At 42.8% G+C, this 15,144-nt stretch overlaps 1 protein-coding gene across 1 annotated transcript; it reads right to left on the reverse strand.

Moving 5' to 3' along the window:
- Positions 1-11,093: 11,093 nt before the first annotated feature.
- LOC139606217 (transmembrane protein 182-like) lies at positions 11,094-15,106 on the reverse strand. The gene is made up of 5 exons (XM_071458267.1): positions 14,809-15,106; positions 13,575-13,686; positions 13,056-13,154; positions 12,377-12,514; positions 11,094-12,037 (listed from the first exon to the last, which is right to left on the reverse strand). The coding sequence occupies exons 1-5, from the start codon at positions 14,980-14,982 to the stop codon at positions 11,817-11,819; spliced, it is 744 nt and encodes a 247-aa protein (XP_071314368.1). The 5' UTR covers positions 14,983-15,106; the 3' UTR covers positions 11,094-11,816.
- Positions 15,107-15,144: the final 38 nt, after the last annotated feature.

A 15,144-nucleotide genomic window follows, 5' to 3' on the forward strand; every position in this document is an offset into this window, starting at 1 on the left:
TGTAATAGTCCTGTCACAGACAAATTACAAAGAAAAAGGGGAACATAAACATGTACTGATTATTTTACAATAATAAACATAATAAAATACATGATAAAATGTGGATTTCAGTAGAAGATATTTTCTTTTTCCACATTATAAATCAGATGTTCTCTTTTGTCTGGAACAGACCGTCTTATCTAGTGGGCCAGAGAGGAAAGCCTTTAATAAAAGAATTTCTCAGAGATGTGTGTGGGGCGGAAGTCACACGGGGCACCTCTGAGGCTACGGAGGTTAGCACAACAGCTCAGACCTCCTGCACTCTTTCATCTGGCTGTTTCAACATCCCTCCGTCCCCTTCCACCCCTTCCACTGCACTCTCCTAAACAAATCCTCTTGTTTCTGACAACCTACTAACTCTTAAATAAATCCTGCCCGATGTGAGATCCCAGCCGTTCCCTCCTGACCCAGACAATACCTCTCCAAATACACACACACACACACATACACACACACACACACACAAACTGTGACCCATCCAGACTTTGACCTGTGTGGGTGAAACAGTCAAAGTCCTTGTGGACCCAAATGCACTCTTGGCTTTTAAAACCGCAGTCTCTCCTTTACTTTCTTTTCTCCTCTTCTCTCCCTTGCTCGCTCTCCTTTCCCTCCAGCCCCTCTGGAGACTCAGTGATAACCAGGGTAGACGGGAGGAGGAAGGGAGCGGAGGAAAGAGGGATGGAGGGAGGGGGAGGAGAGTGGTGAGAGGGAGTTGTGATGTCCCGACTCAGGGATATTTAATCCTCTCTGTGAGGGGCGAGCGTCTCTCTCCCTCTGTTTGGCTTTGGGAGATCAAAGAGGCGGTTCAGATCCTGGCGAGATCGCTCGCTCTCTCCTCCTGAGTGGACCAGAGACTCACACAGACACACACACACACAAACACACACGCCTAAGTACTTGGGGTGACTGGCGAGGATGACGGTGGTGGTGGTAATGAGGCAGTGATTGATGGGACTTTATGCTTCTTTACCGCACTGTCTTAAACCACCAGTATATGAGTAGACTCCAAATAAAATCAAAAACTGTGTGAAGAAGGAAAACGAGAAGAGAAGAAGCCCCACATTTGGGTTGAATTTTACCTCTATCTCCATAGAGTTACACCAGTTTAAAAGTGAACTTCTTGCGTGTTCGCTCCCACTGTGACTCACACTCTTCTTCAGGTGTCACTGGCGTGATAAAAACAAACACACCTGGAGCAGCAGCCAGTATTGTGGGATTTTCAGACATCTGCACTCTGAGATCACACCAAATGCAGTTTTGTGATGGCTTCAGGCCATGACCATAATGCTAATGTGGATACATTTGAAAAACCATCCGTTTCTCTCTGGTTTGGCCTGCCACCCACGCTAAATTGATAATTCATCCCTCAGAAACAGATTATTTAAAAAAACGCTCTCAAAATGAAGACATTTAAGAACTCTGGTTCCACGTTCTGTTGTTTGAAGCAAAAGTGGAGTTTTTTGAACACTGATGCACCAGAGTTGCATGATTTCAGGCATCTGATTGTCAAACGGTCTACTTTTAGCTTGTAATTACAACAAACCAGGGTCACCAGGCAAGGTCAGTTTGATCTTTCTGCTCTCATCCTTGCTCTCTTCCCAATATTTCTTGGCTGTGTGTACTGTCAAATAATGGCAGAACTAGAATTACTGCCTCGTGCTTGTATGCCTGTGCCAACCAGCCAAGCTGCAGGAAATATGGTCACAATCTCACGTTTGTAAGTTACACCACTGAATAATGGCCAGAAGTGTCTTTTCACAACATTGTGATGTCACAGTGAAGTTGACCTTTGGCCATTTGGAAGATCTTTTTGATTTTAATTGGAAAACGGCATCACTTAGTTTTATCCTAGCCTACCCTTTTATCCTTATTCGAGTTCAAGTTTGTGTCATAACATACATGTAAAAATAATTGTCATAACAGTGTATGAATTTGTGAGTTTTGTTTTTGAGGTCGCAGTGACTTTGACCTTTGACCTTTAACCTTTGAGCACCAGATTTGAATCAGTTCACACTTAAGTCCAAGTGAATGTTTGTGCCAGAAGTAATGAAATTCCCTCAAGGTGGTCTTGAGATACCACATTCAAGAGGCAAAAACCATGTTTTGTGATGTCATTGCAAACTTGACCTTTGACCACCAAAATCAAATCAGTTCATCCTTGAGTCCAAATGAATGTTTGTGCCAAATTTGAAGATGTTCGGTCAAGGCATTACTGAGATATCATGTTCACAGGAATGGGATAGATGGACATATGGATGGACAGACAACCTGAAAACATAATGTCCTGCGCCGGCGACAGCCAGAGCTGGAGGCGTTATGTTTTCAGGTTGTCTGTCTGTACGTCCGTCCGTTTGTCCCAGATGCTGCCCCCAAAATAAATATATAGCACATAGCTGCTGTGTCCACAGGTCTGATGTTTGTCATTTCACTGTGGATGACAAATCTCTAGGAAACAGTCTGAAAAGTCTGTTGGAGTTGAAGTAATTCCCAGAGACAGAGAGATAATCAGATTTATACATAAAGTATACAGTAGGTATTGGTCTAACATCAGCTGCTGGCCCTGGAAATTCCTACAGTCTTGGCTCAGAGTTAAACATGTTAAACAACTCTGTGAATGTACTCATCATAGGCGGAGCTCTTCATTGTTGGATGCAATAATGTTTTTTCTCATCTAATGCCTAAAATGAGTTTCGCACCCATTGCAGTGGAACTCTTGCCAAGTGTTTATAATATTACTTGAAAGATATTCTGTGAGTCATGAAGTGAGTACATTTCAGCGCTTTCTGTTTCATCACCCTGGAGGAGTTTGTTAACAGTGGGAGCTGTAAACTGTATAGCAGGCGATAACAAAAGTGATGATTCCAATGTTTCCTTTCTATTTGTATTTTAATTTTATACCAATCCCCTGAAACACACACACACACACACACACACACACTTATGCACATCCACACACAAATGTAAACCCACGGCTCCCCTGCCACTCGGCTTCTGAGGTTTGCAGGTCTCTGATAGGAAGCCTCTGAAATGGAAAAGAGATAAGAGTAAATAAACAAATAAATACAATAAAAACGAATTTGTGCTGGTTCAGTGCACACAGAGGGAGAGGGGGGAGAGGGAAATGGAGGGAGTGCACTCTGCAAGGCCTGACGACAAACCCCACAAAGATGCATTCTCAATAAAGCAAAGCAAGGTAAATAGCTAAGTGAATTCATGCAAGTTCCATTTATTTAGAGAAATCTGTTGAGACTTTGCACTGATAGAGAGAGACACTATTTGGCTCTCTAACAATGGAGCTATCAGTTACTGTCTCTGTTCCCTCGATATGATCTCTGTCCATTTTATACAACTGAATTGCTCCAAAAAAAAAAAAAAGAAGCATTTTATTTCCATCACAATAAAGTTATTTGGTGTTGTCAGCTAATTCTCAATGGCATAACAAGCTTTCTTTTAACCCGTTTCGATACCTTCGCGGAGGAACCGCGTTAAACCAAATGTTCTGCACAGCCAATCTTCCTTTAAAGCAGTGCCACAGGCTTTGATGTGCACCCACACCAACGCGCCACTCCAGCAGCCTTTCTTCTCAGATGTTGCTTAATTACGCTATCATAGTCTGTTAATTACCTTATCAGTGCTGCATAATCCCGTGGTCAGTGTCTGAACGCCATGTATCAAAGCAAAGCAAGTCTCTTTCATGTGCTGTTTTTGGTTCTGATTAGTGAATTCAGTGGTTTAGGACTGCAGATGGAGTTAGTTATTTTTACTAACAATTAATGTCTCTAGGAGAAAATAGAAATAGGTGTTTGTTTTATTTTGTTTATTTAGTGTAGTAGTGCTCTGCTAATTCTAATTGTTGCCCCAGAGAATTAATCTTGTGTCATAGGAGTATTAAAAACAAAGTAGCAACGCGCTGGCCTGGTTCGTAGACGTGATGTTAAAGAAACAGCTCAACATTCTTTTTGGAAATAGCTTATCTTAGCATAAGGACTAGAAACAGGGGGGAAACAGCTAGCTAGCTAGCTCTGTCCAAAGCTCGAAAATAAGGTTGCAACACCTCTAAACCTGAACATTTTGTACCTTGTTTGTTTAATCTATACACAAAAAAGAAGTATAAAAATGACAAGTTGCTATTTTACAAACAGCAGTTTTGCACCCAGTGTATAACTGCTGAATGTCTGACGATGGTGTGGGTTGCTTGTAGCCTACGGTTTGCTTTGCCTGTGTAAAAGCACGACTGTACCAAACCTGGAACCCACTGGTGACAAGAGAGAGGCTGTGCACAGGCACCGTGTTATTTTTTTACATTTATTTTGTGTTTTGTCTAAGACTAATGAGGATCTGCTGCTTGCTGAGCTTTGGAGTTGCTTCTACTATTTATGCTAATCTAGCTAACACTTCCTCAAACCGGCTCTGTACTTCACACACAGGCTTGAGATTTATGTCAATCTTGGCATCTTGGAAAGAAAACCAAAACACACAACTTTACTTGTTTGACCAGTCACTGACACGCCGCAAGTTTTCCTGTTGATTGGCAAAACTAAACAGTGTGTCCATGAAGAGCTGAGTCAAAAAGCAGGGTGATCATTACAAGTGTGCACATCTGTGTCAAGATGTTAAGCTCAGCTTTATTGCATCTCTACGTGTTTGTTCGTGGCTGCAGAGAAGCACAAAAGTAATTTATTGATTTCTAATCAAAGATAATGTCCGTCTTGACTGGCATCTGTATGTTTACCTTGAGTGCATCTGATGTGTTGCACATGTGATCATGGTATCTGCACACAGCTCTGTTTCGACACAGAGACAGTAATTAAGAAATAATTTGAGGGGCTAGTGAAATGCTTCTCAAGCGTGGAAGATGCATGCCTAAATGTTAATTCCACTCAGAATATGTTAACGTATGCACAGATGTTAATGAAGACTCCACGTTGGGCTCTTGTGTTGTGCACCTCAGTGCTTTCCCGGTGCGCATGTGTTCTTCCCCTCAGCTCAGCCAGCAGCCTACTGGATCTGTCAACTTGGGGAAAATTTCCATTTTGGAGCTAGCTCCGCAGCCTTTTGATGGATACGTCTTGCCGACTTTTATCTCTCAGTGCGTCTGCAAACTAATTAATATTTTTTTTCTCTCTCACTCTCTCTCCCCCCTTCAGGCAAATATTTGTTTCCTCAGAAGTGAGCGTGGGCAAACCTTCCTCACAGCTCCATATGCTGCCAGCTGCCAATCAAGCGGGCTGGAACCCTGAAACTAATCGCAACCCCCTCCTCCTCCTCCTCCTCCTCCTCCTCCTCTCTCCTCTCTCCTATGTCTCCTCTTCCTCACTTTCAGCAGAAATGAAAGAAGTTGGGGAGAGGACTGGTGTGTGTGCAGGGTGGGGGGGGGGGTGTTTAAAGGAAAATAAAGACATACAGTTGAGAAGAAGAAAAGAGATGGTTGAGACACAAGCCCAACGCAGTGCCTCCTCTGTTCTGTGTGTCCATGCAGAGCTCTTCGTGCTTATGTTTGAACTAAGCTCTTTGTTTCTGTTTTACTTTATTGTATTTCTGTATTTAATGTTCAGATGGATTGCACTGTATCTGTACTGGATTTGGTTTGTTTGCTAGACAGCTCCAGCACAGTACACAGTGATTTGTGTGTATCTGTGTGCTTTGAGTGTTTCCTACCCAGGTAGTGGTGTGTTGCCAGGTCCAAAACACAAACACACAGACTGGGCCAAGACAGCAAAAAAAAAAAAAAAAAAAAAAAGGATTATATCAGTCACACTGCAGTTTGACTCTTAATTCACCAGCTCTGCAGCCGACCTGTGAACCCCAAAACAAACACATGCACTCACAGTTGGATTGGGACATTTGAGAGGACGTGTAGCTCCTGGACCCAACTTAGCTGATACAGGGACAGTTTTACAACATGTTTGCACTGTGCCAGGTTTGGTGGAGCCCACTGTCAACGGTTTTCCCACACTGTGCTCTGCTGCTGGATAAATTAGTGTTCTTGATAAACACAGCACAAGGGTATAGTGCTATGTTTATACAGCAATACCGATAACAATACCCTAAATAGTGACAATAGAAAGCTGTTAGGAAATAAGAGGGAGACATTGGACAAAACACAGCAAAGATCAACAGCCAGACTCAAACTGCTGACTCATGAACACTGTCGTCACTATCCTACATCACAGACCAACCAGGACGTCCCAGCAAACATTTATACATAGCTATGTTTTTCCATCACCGGCTTGTTTTTTGTGTTTCTTATCATAGTAAGAAACCGTAATAATTTATATAATAAATATATCATAATATCAATATATCATAATTCAGTAGTTATCCAATGGGAGTCTCAGTTTGCTGTATCACATGAAGCTGGACTAGGTTGGGCTAGACAACTGTAAAAGGCTGTTTTGCTTCAAATGATCTAGTCTGTATAACGAGCAACTACAAAGCTGAATCATCAATTCTTAATCTAAGATACAGCTTTGTATTTGTACCTTGTCTGTGTAAACATCTACATCTGTGCTAAGTGTGTCCAGTGGTTAAATGTTGTGAGCAGTAGTTAGTCAGAGCAAAAACATTATTTTAAGATAAAAAGTCCTGTAGATTATAGCTGCTATATGAGGCGTCTCGTAAACTGTGATGTGAGGAGTTACAGTCCCTGTGGACCCGCCATGGTTTACTGGACTGCTGTGACTCAGGAGCTGACTCAAGTAGAAAATTAATTTCAAATTTAATTTCATGAAAGTGAAGACTATATGAGACTATATGATACTATGTTAGCATTTATTTGTAAAATATGTGCAATGATGACACCTAAGTGATGCAGGTTTTTTATGATTATTACTGAACAATTTTGCACATGTAGGCCTAAAAAATTTGAATGCATCATAGTTATTTAGTCATTTGTCATAGAGAATAAATCCTTGGTCCATAGTTATTTTAACTTGGAAAAGTGTTTACAGTTTCACCAATAATATAATTTTTACACATTTTGTAGTCAACGAAGTGTTGCTCACTTGCTGAATGTACAAGAAATTTGATTCCTTTTATATAATCTGAGAAGGAAGAGCTTTACTCAACATCGATGTATTGAAATGATCAAGAATCAAATCTAATTTTATCAAAATGAATCAACTCTGGCCTTTTGAGATCGGTGCTGATATCCAGCCCTACGTGTGGCCAACCACAAGTGTTTAACTACAAGGCTACATAACAGAGGCGGAGCAAAAACAACCGGCCATCATATCCTCCTCCTGTATTACACTGCCTCCCTAACTATTCCTCAAGAACTCTGGGTGGTGTTTTTGTAGTCTTTCATGCAAAGAATCGTACAACTGGAATGACAGCTCACACTGTCGGACAATATCTTCGTGAAGCCAGTCATGGTAGTGCATCCATTCGTGACAGAAATAGTTTGTAAACCAAACAAAAAAAACATCTTGTCGTTGGATCTTGTGCTTCAAAAAGTTACCAGAGTTGTCGTCTAGACTCAGCATTAGAGAGATGGTCTGAGTTGATGCTGGATAACCCGACAAGCACTTTGTCTGCAGCGCGTTCAGGCCTTCACTTTGACCAAAGTCTAAATAAGACAGAAACCAGCTTTGTGCTGCCAAACCAGGGACACCAGTTTTCTCCCCTGTCACACAAACTGCTGCCAAACAAATGTTGGTTTCTATTTTTCAGTCTATAAACAAGTAACTTCCAGCAGCACCGACAGCACTTCCTCTCAGTGTAGTGACAGCCAGTAAATTCAAATACAGAGCAGCACCTTTGCCAGTGCTTCAGCCCTTTTCCTTGGCACCCCTGCTATCTGCACCTCACCTCACCAGTCTGAAGAGTTCCCCTGCCAAATGAAAAAAAAAAAAAAAAAAAAAAAAAAGCTGTTTTCCTCAACACTATTCACAACCAGTACATCCACCTTGAAATTTTAGTGTCTTTACTTTTTTCAGAAGCTAAAAACAACATCTGGTGATTTAGCTGTAACATTTGAAATCACGTTATATTCAGTAGTTTGAAGATGTTTGGTGATACACAGGGACGTTTGCTCGTTCTCTCAGGAGACAGAGCATATGATATAATGTCCACTCATAAGTCAACTACTCTATCATGTCTATTGAGTAGAGGCTGTCTGTAAGAGCAGCCCGTCTCACACACACACACACACACACACACACACACACACACACACACACACACACACACACACTCTTCACTACCTCCCTCCACACTATCATCATCAGAGTATGTGTGTGTAAGTGATCCTGTCTTTGTGAGGTTAATTGAAGGCAGGAGCTCTGACTGTCTGAGACATAATCTGTCTGCATGAACAGTGTGTATGCATGTGTGTGTGTGTGTGTGTGTGTGTGTAGAGGGTTGGTGTTTGAGGGGAGGGATGTCTTTAATAAGACCACGCTAGTTATTTATACTTAAATTGAAAAAGAAACACACACAGCAACTATTCTTTATCCCTCCACCTGCTCCCTCTCTACCTCAACTATACTCCCCAAGACAGATTAGCTGTGTGTGTGTGTGTGTGTGTGTGTGTGTGTGTGTTGGGAGGTGGTGGGGCTGTTCCTGGGGATTTGGGGTGTACAAAAGAAACAAAAAAAGCAAGAGTGATGCCATAAGGCTTGCTATTCTCTCATATCAGCTCTTATCAGGGCAGTCATTTTTGACAGGAGCCTTTATCTGGGAGAAACTGTGTCCGTCTGGCCCTTTACACACACACACACACACACACACACACACACACACACATGCACCCACACACCCACAAAGAGCCACGCTCAGACCCTGACGGACTGGAGCTCACACACACAGAGCAGGTAATCGGCTCACTAGTAGAGTTAGGGGGTTAGAGAAAGGACAGAAAGAGCTCTCACCAAGTGTATCCCCCTCTTTGACTGGATTAGAGCGCACCAGTATTCAGTCCAGGTGCTCCGGAGGACGGAGGGGTGAGGAAGCCACCTATAGGGTTCATTTTCCATACGCTAGTGTGAGAGCACATCCTGCTGTTTGGTGTCTGACACATCACATACGTGGGACCTTTAACAAATACTGGGAAATTATCAGCAGAATACCCACCGTGCCACACCTTACAATATCCATATCCATGCAAATGCATCTGCACATACACATACATATGATTCACACTCATTACCCCTAATCAACAAGACGTATGCTCTTTGGGTTCCTGGGGTCTGCCAGGGTTAATTTGCAAAGCATTTATTACTTTATTATCATGTCATGTCTTAACTCACGTGATGCTCACTATGCCATATGCATAATATTATAATGCCATTATTGCTGACACTTCAAGTGCAAGATTATTTCTTCCTTAAATGAAGTGATAGTGTGTTTCCATTGTTGTGGATGACAGGGGAGGAGACATAAGAGTTAATTAACTATGATTAGGAAGAGCTACAGTCATTGAACAAGCTAGCGTTCTAGTTCAATACTCTGTTCAGTAATTGCGTCCTTTCCTTTCCTTTCCTTTCCTTTCCTTTCCTTTCCTTTCCTTTCCTTTCCTCTGACTGCTGTCTCATATTCTCCCCTCCGCATGTCCAGGCATGGGAGACTGTCCTTTTGAAGAGGAGAGCTGGAGAGCCCTCTGCTGGCTGACCGTGGTATTTCAACCACCTTGATGAGTCAAGGGAACATGACACCAACTATTCATTGAGGTTTTGAATAGTGACTAATTAGTTTGGTGTCAGAAGTGATTGCTAAAAAAAAAGTCATTTGCATGATCTCAAAACATTGGCTGCTGACACTGCAACCCTTTAACCCATCTATGTTTTTTTAAAACTGAGTGTTGCTGCAATAGAGTGTCTTCATGTGTCTGGCTTAGCTTATCCATGATCATTGACTTCTCGCCTCACATGGGATGGTGATGATCAGAGCTGTCTGTTTTTGGGCCAAAGCAAGATATGTCAGCAAGTGTTTGCCAGATTTCTGTTAAATATGTTGTGGGTAGTCATGGCCCCACATTATGACTTTGGTTGCCCTCCTGACCTTTCCACCCACAGGCCAATGTTTGCACTGGTGGAAAAAAACAAGAAAATAATAAATTCTAAACTCAATCTCACATTTCTGCCCCTCCAAGGATTAACCCTTTTGACTTTAATGACCTCATGACTTTTCATCCACCACATTTTTAGCCCTAGCTTAGAAAAGCTAAATCTGCAGTTGATGGTTGCTCTCAAAGATAAGTTGTAGTGATTGTTTTGGCTGTGACCAGCCCAACTTGGTGCAACACAATGAAGGGAAGAAGCACAGACAGACACAGGAATGTATAAATTATGTTTATTAGAAGGATTTTCAAACAGTCTTAACAGATGAGAGCTGTACATCGGGTCAACTTCCCCAAGCTGCTTCCCTACTCACTAGTCCTAGTGGGTGACTATGAAAACTAGTGACTAGCTGAATTGTATATCATATAATCACACACACATTTACCAGTAATAATCATGTAAAAGACTAGAGCTGCGATGGACCAAAATTAGAGGGTATCCTCTGACATCACAGGCAGCCTGGTAAACTCAGTGGACCTATATCATGGTGCTGTGTTATAGTCTTACTCTCAACATACATTACATAAGTCAGGACAAGTATGTGCACAGTTTATTTAAATAATTAACACTGGTGTGTTCTGGACAGTTTGATTACTGCATTTCACAGTGTGTGTGAGTGTGTGTGTGTGTGTGTGTGTGTGTGTGTGTGTGTGCGTGTGTGTGTGTGTATGTGTGTGTGTGCATTAACGTGTGTGTTTGATCAGAGAGGTCTTTGAAGCACACATTCAACACACACACACACACACACACACACACACACACACACACTCATACACCCGCCCCAACACCACTCCCCATCCACAGTGCAGCAGATGAAAGCTGATATGTGTGATTGAGAGTCCACTTGCTTGTTTCCACATGCTGCCCATTCAGACCAGTGAAAACAGAGATTGATCTAATATTGTTGCAATTATGATACAATCGCAAGTCTGTGTGTCCCCTTTGGAAAAGACAGAATGGTGCGTGTGTGTGTTTGTGTGTGTGTGTAAAGGATATGTGTTGGTAGAATATCTATTAGAGGCAGGGGTTTCTGAATTTAACATTTACATGTAGGGTGGCACAGAGAAACATAATAGTGTCAGGCTGAAAACAGAAAGCATAAGGATTTGAATGAGGGAGTGAAATATGATTGGGGTGAAGGAGGCAGGTGGCCGGCCCGCTGCACACCAACCAAACCCACAGACAGCTGTTCACTTCTCAAAGCCCCCTTGTCCCCCCCCTACACACATCAATTCTTTCTCTACCCCCCCCTATACCAACAGCCATCCCTCTACTTCTCCACCCCCACCCTCCATCCAAACCTGCCATTTCTGTTTCCAGTCCATTCAGCCATTCCTCCCTCCCACCTCACTGTGCTCCAGCTAGCCCGCTCTGATCGTGTGCCAGGACCAGGACAGGGGACACAGCTGGTTCACCCATGCATTTCTCACCTTTCGCTTATTTGCAGCATTAATAAAAAAAAAAAAAAGAAGCAAATGGTAGAGTGGCACTAGGAGTAGAAGAGATGTTTATATTTAGAAAAAACACATCTTATTCTGCTCCTTAATGTCAGTATCATATTAATATCACATCACATGCTACTTAACATCCAAAGGGTGGTGCTGTAATATTGGTCGTATCTTTCCAGCCAGTGTTTACATCCCACAAGTGTGCTGCTGAGTCCCAGTGCAGGACATAAAAAGGTCAGTCCACTCTTCTCCTGCGGGCCAGATGGTGAGCTCACTTGCTGGCACGCAGTGCCCGGCCCACCATCATGAAGATCAACCCAGAGACGAGCTCCAGGGGCACGCCAGCCGCCGCCACCATGAATGACAGGCCGTAGAGCACTGAAACCTTGGCATTTGGACACGCCTCCCCTCTCTCCTGCAGGACGTATGGCTTCACATCCACCACCTCCATCCACAGTACGTAGAGCAGAAGCAAGAACAGGAACAAGCAGGCTGTGGAGTGATATAGAGAGTGTCAGGAAGACAGGGAGACACAGAGGCTATCACTGTTGTGAGTAACGCCAGAGGAATGCAGTTCCTACTCATCTCTACTGTTACCACGGTAGCAGTGTTTACACCTGCTGTTGTTATAGTGACAGTGCTGCAGAGTGGCATCTGCTGCTGTGTGTGTTGGGTACGTATTTGTTATGTGACAGGCATAAACAGCTGACACCAGCAATGACTGCAACATGTGTTTGTGTCTGTGCATTCACCTACTCCCCCGGCAGTGTATTTCACACAGCTATATGGTTACGAACTCCACACATGTGCATACAGTATTTTATATTTTACCAGCAGCGATGAGGAAGGCTCCACCCAACTTGTAGAGCTTGTGGCTGATGAAGGGGACACCACAGACCAAGAGGAAGCCTCCAGTCAGAGCGGAGACCAGCCCGAGGATTATCAGCAGGGTCCAGAATCCCCGAAACACTGCAAGAATCACCATCAAAGTAGTGGACCTATGTGTATATTGGGCCTTAGGAGGAGGAGGTCATGTCCTCAATATTTATAACAACTACATGTGATGGGTGTTTCATAGGCAGATACCACTATTTCTACACCTAAAGTTGAGTACTTTTAGGCCAATTAATATATGAAAGTATTATTACTAGAACTGCATTACTGGCAGTGTGGAGACGGCTTTGACACAGCATTTAGATCCTCATGTCGGGAAATGAAATGTTAAGAAAATATTGAACAATAAACCAAATAATACATATTAAAGATCCAACTAATTAAAAAAATGTGGATGTGGGGTGTTATATTGTAGGACTTTGGCCCATGACTTCCAAAAATTTAGCTTTCACTCCAGTTTGCATGTGAAATAAAGAGGAAACATGAACCCTTTTATTCATTTCTCAGTCATAACAGCCATGACAGTTTCACTAGTCACTATTAGTTACAGTATTGTGAAAATACTGGCATGCACGTGTGTGCGCATACATCATGTGTTTGAGACTTTGTGAAATACCTGCTGTAGCATCATAACTTGGATGAGGCACCGGTCCAAGTGCAACAGGCAGGGGGAACAGGTAACCATGGATACACACCTTGGACTCTGGCTGGTTTGCTACAGTTAGAAGAAATGGGGATAATAAAAAAGAAAATGTAGTAAGTAAAGTAAAAACAGAAAGTAAAGTAAAAAAAAAATTAAAAAATTCAAACGCTCAATTCAAAAAAATTCAAAACCTAGAAAAAAAATGTGGTTCTAAAAATGACTGGATGTGGTTGAGTCCAGGGAAAAATAAGAAACACCACAGGAGTGAAAAGCTCAGTGAAAAGCCAAAAACGCCTCATAAACTGAAATAAAAGCCAACATAATTCTTCTTACTGTATATTTTCTGTCAAATGTCCAAATTACAGACATTTTTCTTTCCTGCACTTGTTAGCATGTCAGGGAGACCACACTGCTGAGCATGAGACACGCCACCACCTTGGACAAGCCCCAACAAAAACTTTTTGCTACCTCCGAAGAAAGTTTTCTACATACTGAAGAGAGTGGCCAGGACTGCATGTGTTGTGGGCTCCACCTGAAACACACAGCGCCAGAAGAAACCTTCATGATGGAGGGTCAGAGACTGAGGAGAAACCTCCAACTGGATCTAAAGAAGAGAAAGAGATTGCGGATGAACACATTCAAATATCTAAAGATGGATGAACCTTAATGTCTGTCAGTTTTGTCAACGCATGTCTGTGTTAGCTGCTCTGTGCATCTGTACGTCAGTGGTGCCACGACATCAAACGTGGTTCTGATTATGGCCTGCTGGTCTGTGAGGTTTTCAAGGGGAACTTATGAAACACGCATGAGTGATACTCTCCGCTTGCTTGTCAAAAATATGATTGATGGCACCGAAAAACACACAGCAACTTTAATCATCGTCTTTTATTGAAAATGAAAGACTGTTTTGCCATGATGTTTGGGAGGAATTCACAGTAGGATTAGCTTTCATAAATATACCCATTACTTTGCATTTTGTGAACTTTCTCACAAATGTGGCATGGAAGAATAAACTATGAGATTAAAGGGGCAGTACACATGGTTTTGAGCTAATAAATGTTAGCATGCTAACATGCCAAACCAAGATTGTGAACATATTAAACATTGTACAACAGCATGTTAGCATTGTCATGGTGAGAAAGTTAACATGTCAACAACACTTAGCTCAAAACACCACTGTGCTGAAGTTCAACTTCACAGAGCTACTAGCATGGCTGTAGACTCTTGATCTGGTTAACAGGAAGCCTGTGTTGCAAACTCGGGGCATGGGGTTTGACAGACATGGGGGTTTACTGGGCAGGGAGGGTCTATGAAGCAGCATTGTGGAAGTGTACAAGCCAGCATTCTTGGAGGTCGACCCTCTCTAAAAGTCACTAAAGTCAGGATCTCTCTGGGAGTCTCTGCTGCACTTATTTTGTCTGGTGTCTTTCTAGTCTCTCATACAGAAGTGCAAAACTAAATCCCCTTAAATCTTTTAATATCCTATAATGGCACAGCATGCGCCCCACTGTCTGCACAGAACCTGATCAGGTTCCACATTGGTCTTTTTGTGGTTATCACATGTGATGTTTCACTGTTAAAAATAATAAACTGCTGTGACTATTATTATATTCATTTGTTTAGCTGGAGATCGCCAACCAGTTCCCACAGTAAGGTCTGCATTCAGTGCATGTATTTGTGTATTTGTGAATGTGGACGGTTATGTGCACACATGTATCTGTCCTACCTCAGTCCCATTGGCATCTTTTTCCCCTGTCAGGGTTGTTTGCGTTGGCAGTGTGTAAGCTCCACAGTTGTCACTGGCCACCAGCCAGTAGTCTGTACCAAAGGCCAGGAAGAAACACAGGGTTGCTACTGCCCCAAAAATCCCTCCAGCCAAGGCTGCGGCTCCCACCCTCATGACTCCGGCCTAAAACCTCCTTCACTGTGCCCTTTCTCCTCGGCTTTCAGCCCTCAGGTCAGTGACTCCTCAGCTCCTCACTGGTCTCCACTGCAGCCCTCTGCCCAGTCCTAAAGAAAACAGTCTGGCTCTGCCAGCCACTCCCCGGTATGCTGGGGGCTG

The sequence above is a fragment of the Trachinotus anak genome, unplaced genomic scaffold (assembly GCF_046630095.1).
Source record: "Trachinotus anak isolate AG129_WGS33_773 ecotype Australia unplaced genomic scaffold, CSIRO_AGI_Tana_v1 ptg000021l, whole genome shotgun sequence".
NCBI lineage: Eukaryota > Metazoa > Chordata > Actinopteri > Carangiformes > Carangidae > Trachinotus > Trachinotus anak.

Excerpts from the sequence above, each read along its gene's own strand:
- LOC139606217 (XM_071458267.1), bottom strand. The coding sequence starts at position 14,982 with ATGAGGGTGGGAGCCGCAGCCTTGGCTGGAGGGATTTTTGGGGCAGTA. Across the intron at positions 13,687-14,808 it reads AAGATGCCAATGGGACTGAG|ATCCAGTTGGAGGTTTCTCC; the intron begins GTAGGACAGATA and ends TCTCTTCTTTAG. Across the intron at positions 13,155-13,574 it reads AGTCCTGGCCACTCTCTTCA|CAAACCAGCCAGAGTCCAAG; the intron begins GTATGTAGAAAA and ends TTCTAACTGTAG.